Here is a 15,036-nt window from a genome sequence, read left to right on the forward strand (position 1 = left end):
TAATATATTTACCATATAGGTATCTAAAGGCCACCCATTGAAACTGCCACCCTAGGGACAGGCCCTCAAGTGCCTATATGGTAAATATGGCCTTTGGTCTCAGACACCTAATGGGGTGGTAATGGTGCATTTGTTGGCAGGTCCCTCCCCTCCAGGGACCCAGGTGACCAATGGATTATTCATTGGGGCCTCCTTGGAGAGGACCCCGATAACTTAGCATGGGGCATAGTAGCATGGGGGGCTGTGATTCCTGATGGAATCCTGCTATTGCGAGATAGTTCCAAAACTGAACCTTTTGACTTTAAACCCCCCATTAGGCTTCTGTTCAAACATGAGCCCCATTCAGTTTTAACAAGTAGCCCAAAGTAAAGGAGAATGTGCTAACTGCCCCCCGTTGTAAAGGAAAGAAGTAAATTGCCAGCTGAGATCTTTATCTTTATCTAAAATCTCCACAAAGCTTTTTATAGGTGGCACAGAATATACGCACTCGTTCTGCAGATGATGCCAATTGCCAATCTCCCGTCTATTTTTACATCTATCCCAAGCTATAATTAGCCTAGAATTCCTCCCATCAGTGACACACAGACTTAAAGAGATTAAGCGAGAAAGTGTGAGCGAAGGGGACACGGTAATTACCTGGTGCGCTTCAGACAAACTGCGAGCTGCGGGCATGGAAGCTGCCAGAATGTTACAAATTAAGGAGATTTTTTTTTTTAAAATGTGACACTCTGTTGAATGTTTGACAGCGAGTAAAGACACAGCTGTATTTTTAGCACAGGTAGGGAGGATACAGTCCATCTTTAAATAAACAATATGCAGGGAAATAGAGTCATTTTCAGGTGCAAAGAATTTCACCTACGGCAAACTATAAACAACACCGGCACAGCGCAAATTAACTTCGCTATGATGGATGATGCTTGGGTGTATCTTGTCTAGGAAGGAGAATAGAGGTGACAAATGAGAACAAAGACTTGATTATGGCGTGTTTCCTGCAGACATGCCAACATGCTGATATAATGAAGAGGGAGACATTTCAGAATAATGAACCTCGTTAGGCAGATAGCTGGCACGGTGCATCTTTTATTTCCCCTATGTCTTATACATGATACATGGGGAATCAGGATCCCATCCCAATAACGACAATTCCCTCCAACCTCAAAATGAACTGCCAGCTCTGAGGCCTGTCAAACCACGCTACGGACAATTTATCCATTTAAATACATAGTTCAATTGAGTTGATTTGCTTAATGTGCTGAAAGAGCACAAATGAATGTAAATAAGAGGGCAGCACAGCCCCTATCACATCTGGGTTGGATGATGGCTATCTAAGTACACACAATAGGAGATATCTGAAGGGTAGATGACTTTTAGGAACAAATCAGCCATAATGTGATGAAAACAAAAGATGGTTTGTCGCGACCATGTTCCCTGGAGGTGGGCACTTGTAAAAAAAGAATGATTCAGTAGTTTATCCAGAAATTGCCTTAACTTAGCAGCCCTATTCTTTTGTGTATGGAGAACATTAATGTATTGTCAACGGACTGTAGCCAATCAGTCAAAATGACCAGCAGATGCCGATGTTATTTCCAATTCATCATATTATCTGCTATTATCTTGGAAAATAGAAACAAATGAATGCCAATTGCAAAGGTGCTTAGAAAAGCACTCTGAGCAATTTTAGATTTGGTTTTTTTTTTGACAGTTTACATTTCCTTTAAGATAGAAAAATAGAGATGGAACAATTTGAGTGCAAAAAGTAACCCCATTGGGAAAGTTGAGGGGATTCAATAAACTGCATTCATCTCCTGTGTTGCCCACCAGTTCTTCTTTTCATTCTAGATGGCACCCTCCAATATGAAAGTTATGTTACATTCCTTGAATATTATAGGTGCAAGAGAGAACGAATGACTGTAAATCCTTTTTGGGGATCCATATAATGCTCTATAACACCATGCTTGCATTTACAGTTTATGAAGAGCCAGAAGACCCAAGCAACAGATCATTCTTTTCAGAGATCATCTCCTCAGTCTCAGATGTCAAGTTCAGCCACAGCGGACGTTACATGCTCACACGGGATTACCTCACTGTCAAAGTATGGGATCTAAATATGGAAACCAAACCCCTTGAAACATACCAGGTAAAATGCTTCATTTTTCAGAAACTCCGTTTTGTTTTTGTGATATAATGGAGGTGATTGCATTGTATTGCATTCATAACCAAATTGCTACAGTAGTCTCTAGAACAGTGATCCCCAACCAGTGGCTCATAAACCCCTTGGATGTGGCCTCAAAGCTGCTTATTTTTAAATTCCTGGCTTGGAGGCAAGCTGTAGTTGCATAAAAAACAGGTGTACTGCTAAACACAGCCTTCTGTAGGCTGCCAATCCACAAAGGGGCTACCAAACAGCCAATCACAGCCCTTATTTTGCACTTCCAGGAACATTTGGATGCTTGTGTTGCTCCCCAATTCTTTTTACCTTTGAGTGTGGCTCATGGCTAAATAAAAATGTTGGGGACCCCTGCTCTAGAGCTTGCAATGTATTTTTAACCAAATACTTAGGGGCCGATTCACTAACTTCGAGTGAAGGATTCGAAGTTAAAAAACGTTGAATTTCGAAGTTTTTTTTGGGCTACTTCGACCATCGAATGGGCTACTTCGACCTTCGACTACGACTTCGAATCGAAGGATTCGAAGTAAAATCATTCAACTATTCGACCATTCGATAGTTGAAGTACTGTCTCTTTAAAAAATACTTCGACCCTCTAGTTCGCCATCTAAAAGCTACTGAAGTCAATGTTAGCTTATGGGGAAGGTCCCCATAGGCTTGGCTAAGTTTTTTTGATCGAAGGATATTCCTTCGATTGTTGGAAAAAAAAAAATTTTTTATCGTTCGATCGAAGGAATAATCCTTCGATCGCACTATTTGCGCTAAAATCCTTCGACTTCAATATTTGAAGTCAAAGGATTTTAATTCCCAGTCGAATATCGAGGGTTAATTAACCCTCGTTATTCGACCTAGAATACATATAGAGATACACCAAAGGTCACCAAACGAGGAGAGCTTTCACCATTATGCCCACCTTGAGGTGAGCGATATCGGGTTGATCCAATCGTGGGCCCAATAATCGGATCACAACAAGGAGAATACGAGCGGCCAGATTGAGGACTGCATCAACGAAACAATGCGGTCCTCGATCCAAAAGGATTTTTAAACCTGCCCAATTGACATCTGTCCGACTTTCAGCCAAATATGGATCGGGGAAGCCCGTGGGAGGATCCCATACACTGCCCAATAAGCTGCTGATTTAATCTGTCGGCAGCTTATATCTGCCAGTGTATGGGGACTTTAGAGTATTTTTTCTCCTGGCAATGGAAGGATAAACGCTATTAATAAACTACAGGGTCCTGCCATTTGTATATGTGGCCAAGCTTCCATCTGCCCCTTATGACTTCCCATCTAACCTTCTCAGCAGTACGTTATCACTTCTTAGGGCGACTAATCCTCGCTCATGACTTGCTTGTGAATCGTCCTTGTGGTTCTTGCTGATAGCGGGAGAGCTGAAAAAGGCCAGGGATTCTGTAGGAGAGCTGGTGCATTTCTATAGTACAACAAACGTCTTGTCACAAAGTAAATTCGGGACCTTGGAGAAATACAGTCATTTAATTTTTAGCTTCATATCTGTAATTGCTAGGCTGGACACAGGGCTTGGGAAAGCAAAGTGGCAGTAAACGGAGGAGATGTCAGTGGGCAAGAGAGGAAAATTACAAGGAAGGAAGATTATTATTTTTCTCTTCCTCTTGGTTAACTGAGATAGGAGCTTATTCACAGTGCTCAGTCAGTATGCAATGAAGCTGGTGCTGGTGTTGTTCTCCTCCATATTCACCTCCATCTGATGATATCCCTGTACTTAGACATTTGGTTCTATATCCCTTCTGCCATTAGTATTTCGCAAGACAAGAGGAGACTTAGGGGCAGATTTATCAAGGGTCAAATTTCGAAGTGGAAAATACTTCGAAATTCGACCATCGAATAGAATCCTCCGACAATCGAATTCGAATCGAAGTCGAAGTACATTGAAGTCGTAGTATCCTATTGGATGGTCAAAGTATTCAAAAAATTACTTTGAATTTCAAATTTTTTAACTTCGAAAATTCCCTCAAATTCACTTCGACCCTTGATAAATCAGCCACTTAAAAGTAATGTAAACATCTGCTCAAGCTTATGGTCTGGCTTATGGAGTTTGTTTTAACTATGGAAGTCAGGGCACATGGCCAGGAAAATATAAAGATACCAAAAGGAATATCTCGTGTTCCAGTCCCTCCAGTTCCAACCATCCCTCCTAATTGGTGGGTATAGGCTGACCCTGTTTGGTATCATTAGGAAGCATGTGACCTCCTCATAACCAATATGTAAGTTATAAGGATTTGAATCCTATGACACAGGAGATATGGATCCTTTCCTATAATCCATATTTTTTTACTAACTATTCCCCCCCTGCTGCTCTAGGTCCACAGCTCTGTTTTTTGTTCAAATGATCAAAGAACTGACTGGCCCAGCTTCCTTGCCCAAATGGTGTGACTCCCAATTGTCTCAGAAAGCAGATATGGATGTCACCTTTCCACATTCCCCCCTGTGGAAATGTCTAATTAAGGGTAAGGGCACACCTGGAGATTCGGGGAGATTAAGTCGCCCGGCTACTAATCGCCTCTTCTGCTTCCCCGTGTCTTCCGCCTGCTTCAATGATAAAACACCTGAGCCAATGCACTTGCAGCGCTTCGATTTCCAAAGTCGCCTGAAGGGTGACTAAATCTCCCCGAATCTCCAGGTGTGCCCTTACCCTAAGGGTCTCTTTGTGGGCCCAAAACCAAATGCCTCCAGTGTTAACCCTTTACAATGCCAGCGCAATACTACTCCTCTCATGACAGTGGCCTCATCACCTTCCAAGAAAAAGGGAGGTCTTATAAGAGTTTCTTATATAGTTTGCAGTTTTTTCTGTATTGTTAAAATTGTATTTATATTGCCAAAGGGCATGTTTTACTCTTTGTTTTTTATCTTGGGGATTTATTTAGTTTCTCTGTATTTTTTTGTTTTTTAGTCTGCTCTGTGACCTTATTTTTATTGGCTATGAAAGTGATCCTTTCCATACATGTCAAATGATCAGATCATCTTGTGGAATGTGAATGGCCTCAATCATTATATTAAAAGGAAGAAAGTTTTGATGACATTGAAAAAATGACACGCCGATGCTGTGATGATTCAAAAAACGCATTGATATTGAGAGTCTTAAAGGGATACTGTCATGGGAAAAAATTTTTTTCAAAATGAATCCGTTAATCTGAATGTGTCTCAGTGGGACATGGGTTTTTACTTTGAGTGTTGTTCTTAGATCTACCAGGCAGCTGTTATCTTTTGTTAGGGAGCTGTTATCTGGTTACCTTCCCATTGTTCTTTTGTTTGGCTGCTGGGGGGGGGGAAAGGGAGGGGGTGATATCACTCCAACTTGCAGTACAGCAGTAAAGAGTGATTGAAGTTTATCAGAGCACAAGTCACATGACTTGGGGCAGCTGGGAAATTGACCATATGTCTAGCCCCATGTCAGATTTCAAAATTGAATATAAAAAAATCTGTTTGCTCTTTTGAGAAATGGATTTCAGTGCAGAATTCTGCTGGAGCAGCACTATTAACTGATACTGTCCCATGACAGTATCCCTTTAAGCTCAAAAAGGTTGGGTAGTTTTCTCCCTAACAGTTAATAAAAAGGGTGGGTGGCTATTCTATTTAATAATTCCCTTAATATCGAATATTAAGGATATTGATATTAAGCTAGATGATTGTGGTAGAGTATGGTGTTTTGGTTGTGTATATACATCTATTACTGGAAAGAATGTTTTTTTACGTCAACTCTCTCAAAGGATTTCGATTATGGATCAATCTAATTTAGTTTTGGGAGGTGATTTTAATGAATCCCATAATTGGTTATTGGATAAAACTCATTCGATGCAGATGGTATCTTTTAAAGGAAAAGCTATATTGATATATGGGACAATGCCCATATTGTCTTAAATCTTAATTGCTCTTCCACAAAGAAACCTTTTGTTCCTTGGAGATTTCCTGGTTTATTAGCAGATTTTCAATCCATGTTAATGGAAAGGTGGGATTTGTTTCTTCAAGTAAATTCGGAAAATATACAGAACCCCAAACTATGCTGGGAAACATTGAAGACGGTAACTATGGGGGATATTATTTCATATAAAGCTCACTTTTATAAGTCAATTAATGATAACTTTGTTTCTTTGAGTAGTTCCTTAGTTCCCATTATATTGGCTACCGACATGGGTGGGTGGGTTTTTGTATCCATCCAAAGAATGAGAGACTGTTTATTGTCTTGTGTTATTATTATGGAAATAAAGGTATCTCTGTTAAGTTCTGGTTTGTTCTTACAGGTTCACGATTACCTTAGAAGCAAGCTGTGCTCACTGTATGAGAATGACTGTATTTTTGACAAGTTTGAATGTGCATGGAATGGTTCAGACAGGTAAGTCATGGACTGTGTAAAAAAAACTTGCATTGAGAGATTAGAAACTGATTTTAGATACAAAATACAAAGTGACAGCACAGGGGCTGAGGTAGGCAATACTTTATAAAGTTTCCATCTTACCTGTTCAATGTGTATCTCTATAGGAGATCAGAGCTTCTGTGAAAGTGGGCTGCTTGAAAAACTGAAACAGTTGTTCCTGGTAACATTCCCAGCGTCTTACTTACACTAATCCTTTTGTTGCCTTAAAGGGCATGTAAAGTCTAAAATAGAATAAGGCTAGAAATGCTGTATTTTGTATACTAAACATAAACATGAACTTACTGCACCACAAGCCTAATCAAACAAATAATTTATGCTTTCAAAGTTGGCTACAGGGGGTCACCATCTTGTAACTTTGTTATACATCTTTGCAAGACTAAGACTGTGCACATGCTCAGTGTGGTCTGGGCTGCTTAGGGATCGTCATAAACAAAGCTGCTTGAGTTCTGCATGGCTGGGAAGTAAGGCGGGGGCTCCCCCTGCTGTTCATAAGTATGATTGTTTCCCTGCTCAGCAGTTAGGGACCGTCTGACAATTCCTATCCACAGCAGTAAATGAAGGGAGAATTTCACTGCATACAGTCAGGTTTCTTATAAAAACGGTACACATTTTTTAATTAAAGTATATTGGAGATAGGTTTCTTTTTCATTAAAGAAAGTAAAAATGGGATTTTATGTTTTTGCCTTTACATGCCCTTTAAAGGAAAACCAAACCCTTTATATTAAAATCCCCTACCCTACATAAACCCCCTCCCTGCTTCCCCTAGCCTAGGTTTTAACCTCCGTAAATGCCCCTAACTCTTTACTTACCCCTCATTGCAGATTCAGCACATCAGAGTTCACAGGCGCCATTTTCTTCTTTTTGGTAAAATGGCAGAATTTAATTAATTCGCACATTGCAAATACCGTTATTCTATACAGTGTGCTTATAAACCAGATTTTTGGCTCAGGTATATTCATAAGGTGTGTTTCTTGTTGCAAGCCTTATTTACTGCCATTTATTAACAAATACATTATTCCATTCTTCTTGCAGTGTTATCATGACAGGGGCCTACAACAACTTCTTTCGTATGTTTGACCGAAACACAAAAAGGGATGTAACTCTTGAAGCTTCAAGAGAAAGCAGCAAGCCCCGGGCCATCCTTAAACCCAGGAGAGTGTGTGTAGGTGGCAAGAGGCGGAAGGATGACATTAGCGTGGACAGCTTAGACTTTACCAAGAAGATCTTGCACACGGCCTGGCACCCCACTGAGAACATCATTGCCATTGCAGCGACAAACAATCTGTATATATTTCAGGATAAAGTGAACTCAGAGATGCAGTAGGATTAATCTTTATTTAATGCCAAGCTAGCCTTTCCAGAGGTCTTTTCTTTGTTGACGACCTTGGTAGGAAAGTCTTCTTGGCGGTGGGATTGAATGTTCTACCATAACTTCTTGCATTACCTCCCTTTACAGTGGTACTTGATTCCTCCTCGGCGGAAGATTTATTTAGAACTCTTAGACCATGCAGCTAAGTGATTAATTAGGATTGACTTGACCCTGGCAGTCTATGGGCGTGCCGGATACTTGTATGATGAAAGGGGAAGGACACTGGACCTTCAAACTTTCTTTGGATGCCTGTAAACTCTTCCACATTACTGTGGATGTGGCCATGCTTATTTCTGCAATAATATTCCATTCTCAGTAGCCTAGCAACATTGCATACATTTAATGGTGTGCTTAAATATCATTACAAGAGACGGAAAAATAAATATATAATAATAATATATATATTTCTTTTTTTGTAATCATATTCATCCTTGATATTAAATTATGCATGAGCCATACTATAACAACTTCATGTACAGACTCTGAGATTTATTTGGTTCATAATATATGCTTTATCTTTCAATGCCTTAAAAAGGGCTGTCAGGAAATAAAAACTATGGGTGCATGTTCAAGCACTAGCTCTTTCCTTTGTTCTCGGTTTACATCGTACACGTTATATATATATATATATAAAGATCTATTAAAAGTACAGACTGAAGCAGTTCTCCATAAATAAAATAAAAAATGCTGATAATATTTTTATTTCCACCATTGCACTACTCTTGTATGCAGTGCTTCTTGCAGAATTGTCCAGGCGTCACAGAGCTCACAATCTAATAAGCAACTGTGAGTGCAGAGGGAGAAATAGGGACTTTTGGAGCTGAGGAGGGTATCAGCAGAAGTACTAATACTTAACTCTTTACAGCCGACCCTGACAGTGGTCATGATTAAAACAATGCAATATATATATCTTAAGCTGGCCATAGACTCAAAGATCTTTCCCCGATATGCCACTAACACCATGGCTATGGTAATTCGAACGTTCAGCCGTACGGCTGAACGATCAAATTAGGATATGCCAAGGGGCTCCGACGGGTCGGTCAGTTAAAAATCAAACCTTCCCGATCGATATCGTGGCCAGATATCGATCGGGAAGACCCGTCGGAAGCCCCCATACAAGGACAGATAAGCTGTCCAATTGGTCCAAACGACCGATATCGGCAGCTTTATCTGCCCGTGTATGGCCATCTTTAATTTGTGACTTCTGCATGTTGTACCCAAAATAGTGAAGAATTTCAGCCCCCCCCCCCAAAAGTGCAGTTTCGATACCTTCTGTATATAAATATCTGCAATCAATGTAGCATGGAAAATAATAGTTCTACTGATCCAATGTGGGATGGGATGAATGATTGGATGGCTGGAACATTTGTGCAGATGACTGCCTCTGGGCAAGAGTGTTGGGCCCTGCTAAGTCAAATGTTCTGGTCTAAGAGTCTTCCAGTACTAAAGGATGAAGTTGGGGAGAAAGCTGTAAGCTATTAAAAGTGCATTGTCCATGGCTGTGCAGAGATCAGTGCAGCCAAGTATTTGGTGCTCCCTTTTTCATGAAACTCTTTCTCCCTAGCATGTATATAATTATATGAATTTGCAATACCAATGTGGGGCCTAAGCAGAGCCACAAGAAGTTGCAACGCTGGGAGCAACATTGCTCAAAGCTGCAAAAGGCTCTCAGTGAGCTGAGAATAAGGCAACATCCCTGAGTAGACGTCTGAGAAACAATTCTACCTGCAGTAATAGGTAAGCCCTTGTCTTGCCTGTTACATATTACTGGACATGGGCATTCTGGGGGAATGTTTTAATATTCTTGCCCTGGCTCTGCGGTGCAGTGTTTGAAGCTGTCAATAGAAAGGTTAGTTCAAAGATATCGATATATATAAGGACTCAGTCAGATAATTGTTTACAGCATGTATATATTCTTGCAAACACCCTGTGAATAACCAGATTTGTGCCTGTGTTTAGGTGGGTGGCTGAGTGGCAAGAAAGAAAAGCCTGTCTGAAAGATTTTTATTCACCAAGGACTATAAATCCCACCCGGAATAATATGCATGTTTTTAATGGCTTGACCGGCACTCCGCTATTGCTGCTTTCAAGAGCAAATGATAATTTTTTTTATAATGCCGTACAGTATATATATATATATATATATATTGAATTGTACACAGGATCACGCTCGTGGTCCGTATGTTTTCTTATGCGGATAAATACCCTATTGAAGCACAACTGCATGTGCACCTACTCTTCTCTCAGCGCACGTGACACTGTAATGTGCTGCTTAATTTCAAGGGTATGAAGAATGTCTCTTTATAGTGTATAATCCACTCATTATGGTTATTATCATGTGTAAATATTATACTATGTCTCTGGTGTAATACCAGAATGGGGATGGGCACTATTATTCATCTGAAAGTTTAATATTCTTGCATAAACTGCTTAGAAATAGCATTATTTCTTTAACCTGTCAAAAAAATAAAAAAAGTTACTACTGGTCATGGAAATTACTCAGAGGATGTCAGATTCCCCATGTTCCACCTGTGCATTTACCATTGTCCCACTAGGAGTTGGGGTTTAGCTCCATTCATCTCATTGTAGTTACAAGAACGGAGAACATATGGTCCATGGGGAGTTTGACCTTTGGTTTATAGTGTTGTTGAATTAAACTCAGTTTTACAAGAGACAAAGTTGCTCAGAGGCGGCTGGATTTTTGTTAAAAATATATTTTTCCAATGGGCAAGGCGAGAGAATAGCTTTTTGTATGACCGCAGAGGAATAGTTTGATTTTCAAAACCTGATGTTGGGCTGTGGCCTTTCTGAGCTCTTCTAGTAGGACACGGACACAAATTTATGGGCATTTTCCTGTGTTTATGTGCGTTGTTAAAATTCAGCCATTTGTATTTATTTTTGCTGCTGCTGCTAAGGTACTGCATTACTCTATAATAAGAACAGATCAGTGTTTTTTCTGGATACTGTCCAACGGGAATTTAAAATGTTATCAGTACAAATTAGTATCTATACACCAGGCATGGATTCACGGTGAATTTCCACATTTTCGCCAAATTTTTTTGAGGAACTGCTGCAAAAATTTGCTGCCGATATAATTTGTTGCAACAGAAAATTTGCACGTGTAAAAATGTTCTCACGTCTGACGTCCATTAACTTTAATGCGTTTGGACTAGGGATGCACCGAATCCAGGATTCGATTCGGGATTTGGCCAGGATTCGGCCTTTTTCAGCAAGATTCTGATTCGGTCGAATCCTTCTGCCCGGCTGAACCGAATCCTAATTTGCATATGCAAATTAGGGGCAGGGAGGGAAATTGCATGACTTTATGTCACAAAGCAAGGAAGTAAAAAATATTTTCCCCTTCCCACCCTAATCTGCATATGCAAATTAGGATTCGAATTCGGTTCAGTATTTGCCCAAATCTTTCGCGAAGGATTCGGGAGTTCGGCCAGATCCAAAATAGTGGATTCAGTGAATCCCTAATTTGGACAAAATAGTTGCGCATGTAAAAATTATAAGCCAGTAAACAGTGATGGGTGAATTAATTCGCCAGGCATGGATTTGCGGCGAATTTCCGCATTTCGGCACCTGCTATTTTTTTTTGCAAATTTGCTGCGACAAAAAAGTTGTACGTGTAAAAATTTTCGCACATCAAAATAATTTTGACACCTATTCATTTTAATGCATTTGGACAAAAGAGTCACACATGTAAAAATGTACACGCACTGAAAAATTGTCGCACGTCAAAATTATTTTGATGTCCATTGACTTAAATGCGTTTCGTTCGGCAAATTTTTTCGGAGTTTCGATCATTTTTCGGCGAAGTGAAATGAGACAGAGTCGCCCATCACTACCAGTGAATAATGGGTAAAACATTCAGTGATCGCAATGCTTTACTCATTAATAAGTGTATAATAATGGTTGGCCTGGGCATCTACTGTAGCTTATTCTAGTGAGGAGCTGGGTGATTGGAGACATGGGACCCTATGCAGCCCTTTGATACTATAGCTGACATTTTGGCTCTGGAATGTGTTAAAGGCTATGTACAGAATTTTTTAAAAAGTAGCTATTTGTCCTGCAATGTATATTCATTGCATATTGTCCTAGAAACAGCCAACGCTAGCATGGGTGGCTGCAAACATAGGGCAATGTCGGGACTATTACCTGACAGCAGAAGACCCAATTAATTGTATAACATGCTTGGAGTTCTATGGTTTTATAGGCTGCTCTACCAAAATATTAACTGTACAACTGTACAAAAAAAAGCTGCATTTATATATAGTGATGGGCGAATTTATTCGCCATGCGCGAATTCGCGGCGAATTTGCGCGATTCGCGCCGAGCGAATAAATTCGCGAAACGCCCGCGAAAATTCGCGGTAAAAATTCGCCGGCGTCAAAAAAAATTTTTTTCCGAAAAAAGTCGCCGGCGTCAAAAACGGGCGCCGGCGTCGGAAAAACGGGCGCCGGCGTCAAAAACGAGACGCCGGCGCCGTTTCGCGAATTTTTCGCCGTTTCGCGAATTTCGCGAATTTTTCGGCGAAGCGAAACGGCGCAAATTCGCCCATCACTATTTATATATTAACATGTTGAATTATTCATTGCTCTTAGGACCCCTAATTAGCATTTACCACCTTCGTCTTAGAAGTAGGCAGCAAGACATGGTGCATATCTGGACTCCCACACACATGGATGTATCAGGTAAACATCTCTCCCAGCTCCTTTCTAATTAGTGGCTGCCTCTAGCTAGCTAGGACAGATGGTACAGGCAACACTGCGCTTTAGTTTGGGTTTATTGTGTTTTTTTCTTGGCTCTTTTGTAGGATCCCACCATGTGGCAATTGATGTATAGCAGTCTTGCCCTGGGTTGTGTTGATGCTCAGTATAACAGTTAAATAAAATTGATTTAAGGTGCGATCTCTGTTCTCCTAAACATGGACATTCAAGTTGACTTCACAATTTCTACATCCAATGAATAAAGAATATTGGCATCCTTACTGAACAAAAATATGATGAAAACATTTCTCCACTTGAGCTTTGGTAAAAACATGAATTTATTTCTAGTGTCAGACTGGGGTGACCTGGGCCTACCAGGGGGTGCCACCTCAAGGACTCACCATCCCAGCCGTGGAGAAACCCCACACTCATTGCAGGTGGAAACTTGCAACTGCTGCAAATCCATCCCCAGCCCCAATCAAGCAGCAGGTCTGGGAGAGAAGGTCCCACCAGGTTCAATCTCAGCAGTCCAATCTGGCCCTGTTTTGTCATGTTTTCCCTGGCTGCGCTGAAAAGGACAGGCTTATGTATTTGAATGGGTTTGTTAAGTACTGGTTAAATTAGCCAGGTGGAAAAATGCTGGCCTCGTATTTTATAAAGTTGTATCAATTAACTGGCATTGTCTGCATGTGTATTATTTTGGCCAGTCAAGCTTTGACGTTGATTAACCCAAGTAGAACATTTAAGGGTCCCAGACAAAAGACAGACACGCAAGGACTTAAATTATTCAACCATGACCGAATTGCAGGTGTTCCACCTTATCTTAGGGCAAGGCCAGACGAGGCGTTTTTACGTTGCGTTTTTAAAAAAGAACAGCCAGGCGTAAATACGCCACTGAAACCACATGCAACCGTCAACATGCGTTTTTCATCACGTAGGATTCTTTTCCCAACATGCTCTTCTCATTGTTCTCATTGAGAATTTGGACGCCATATTTAAAATACGCTGCGTATTTACGCAAGGTGTGGTTTCAAACGTGCAGATCCCATAGAGTCTATTGATTTGGTAGTTTCTTGAAGTATTGGCGTTTCTGCTAAAAAACGTCAATACTGGCGTCCTGTGGCGGATTTCAGCTTGCAAGCGCCCTGTGTGAATTGCCATAGTGCGTTTTCCATTACTTTCAGTGGTAGTGGTTTATGCGTATTTACGCTTGGCTGTTCTTTTTTAAAAACGCCTCATCTGGCCTTGCCCTTAGTTCTTATTTTGACCAGTGAGGGTCCAGCCTGACACAGCTTGCTTTTAAACACATTCATCTATCTCTTTAGCACTAGCTCGGCCTATTTTCATAGATTTTCAATATCATAGTGATTTCGGAATAATGACATTTCTCTTGTAGTTGTAACAGGAGAAGTAAATTCTCTATGAACAGTGGTGATTAATTCAGGCAGGTATGAGAAGTCTCTCGTCCCCTTGTTTCTATTCTAAAAGCTCATTGGGTCATTGATTGATCGTTTTCCATTCCCAATTCCTGCTGAGCTGGACAGTAAACCAGTATGAGGATAGGGAAGCAAGAGTGTTTGATTTGATCCCTAGAAACAGAGCCCACCCCAAAAAATAACATATTGTGCTATGTAATATTTGCTAGAGATGTTCATTAATTACTATGCTAAGCATTTTTGAATTTACTTTTTTATCAAAACGATGTATTGCTAATACCATGACTTTGTACCAACAGCACCACCTGCTGGTCAAGAGTGTGATCCAGTCAGCAGAACCTGTCAGAGGAAAGAAAACTGTTCGTTTTAGGAAATTATCAAATTATTAAAATTCATTATTAGCAGTACATATTTTTGTTAATATATCAATTAAAAATAAATAATGACCATTAATTACAAATGTGCTTTGAATAGCACCCTGACTAATTTCAGATTCATTTGAAACAACATCGCCATCTGCTGGTCATTTCGGCAGACTGTCTGCAGTCAGTGGAAAATGAATTTCCTGAGAAGAGAAAAGTCTTGTGATGCTGCTCTGCTTAAACGGAGCAGGGGGACGTCAGGTGACTCTTTCTTGCTCGCTTACTTCATTATCTAAGCAGAGCAACATCACAAGATGTTTCTTTTCTTAAAGGGATACTGTCATCGGAAACCATGTTTTTTTCAAAACGCATCAGTTAATAGTGCTACTCCAGCAGAATTCTGCACTGAAATCCATTTCTCAAAAGAGCAAACAGATTTTTTTTTATATTCAATTTTGAATGGGACTAGACATTTTGTCAATTTCCCAGCTGCCCCTGGTCATGTGACTTGTGCCTGCACTTTAGGAGAGAAATGCTTTCTGGCAGGCTGCTGTTTTTCCTTCTCAATGTAACTGA

The 15,036-nt window shown here is 40.4% G+C and overlaps 1 protein-coding gene across 3 annotated transcripts in view; it reads left to right on the forward strand.

Moving 5' to 3' along the window:
* ppp2r2c.L (protein phosphatase 2 regulatory subunit B, gamma L homeolog) overlaps positions 1-10,445 on the forward strand; it is a 100,160-nt gene extending 89,715 nt beyond the window's left edge. For all 3 annotated transcript variants that reach the window (XM_041587813.1, XM_041587814.1, XM_018228555.2), the window contains 3 exons: positions 1,968-2,137; positions 6,445-6,536; positions 7,611-10,445. In XM_041587813.1, the coding sequence (XP_041443747.1) occupies positions 1,968-2,137; positions 6,445-6,536; positions 7,611-7,902 (554 nt within the window). In that variant the 3' untranslated portion in view covers positions 7,903-10,445. The remainder of the gene's footprint in view (positions 1-1,967; positions 2,138-6,444; positions 6,537-7,610) is intronic.
* Positions 10,446-15,036: the final 4,591 nt, after the last annotated feature.

This window comes from Xenopus laevis, chromosome 1L (genome assembly GCF_017654675.1).
Source record: "Xenopus laevis strain J_2021 chromosome 1L, Xenopus_laevis_v10.1, whole genome shotgun sequence".
In the NCBI taxonomy this organism is placed as follows: domain Eukaryota; kingdom Metazoa; phylum Chordata; class Amphibia; order Anura; family Pipidae; genus Xenopus; species Xenopus laevis.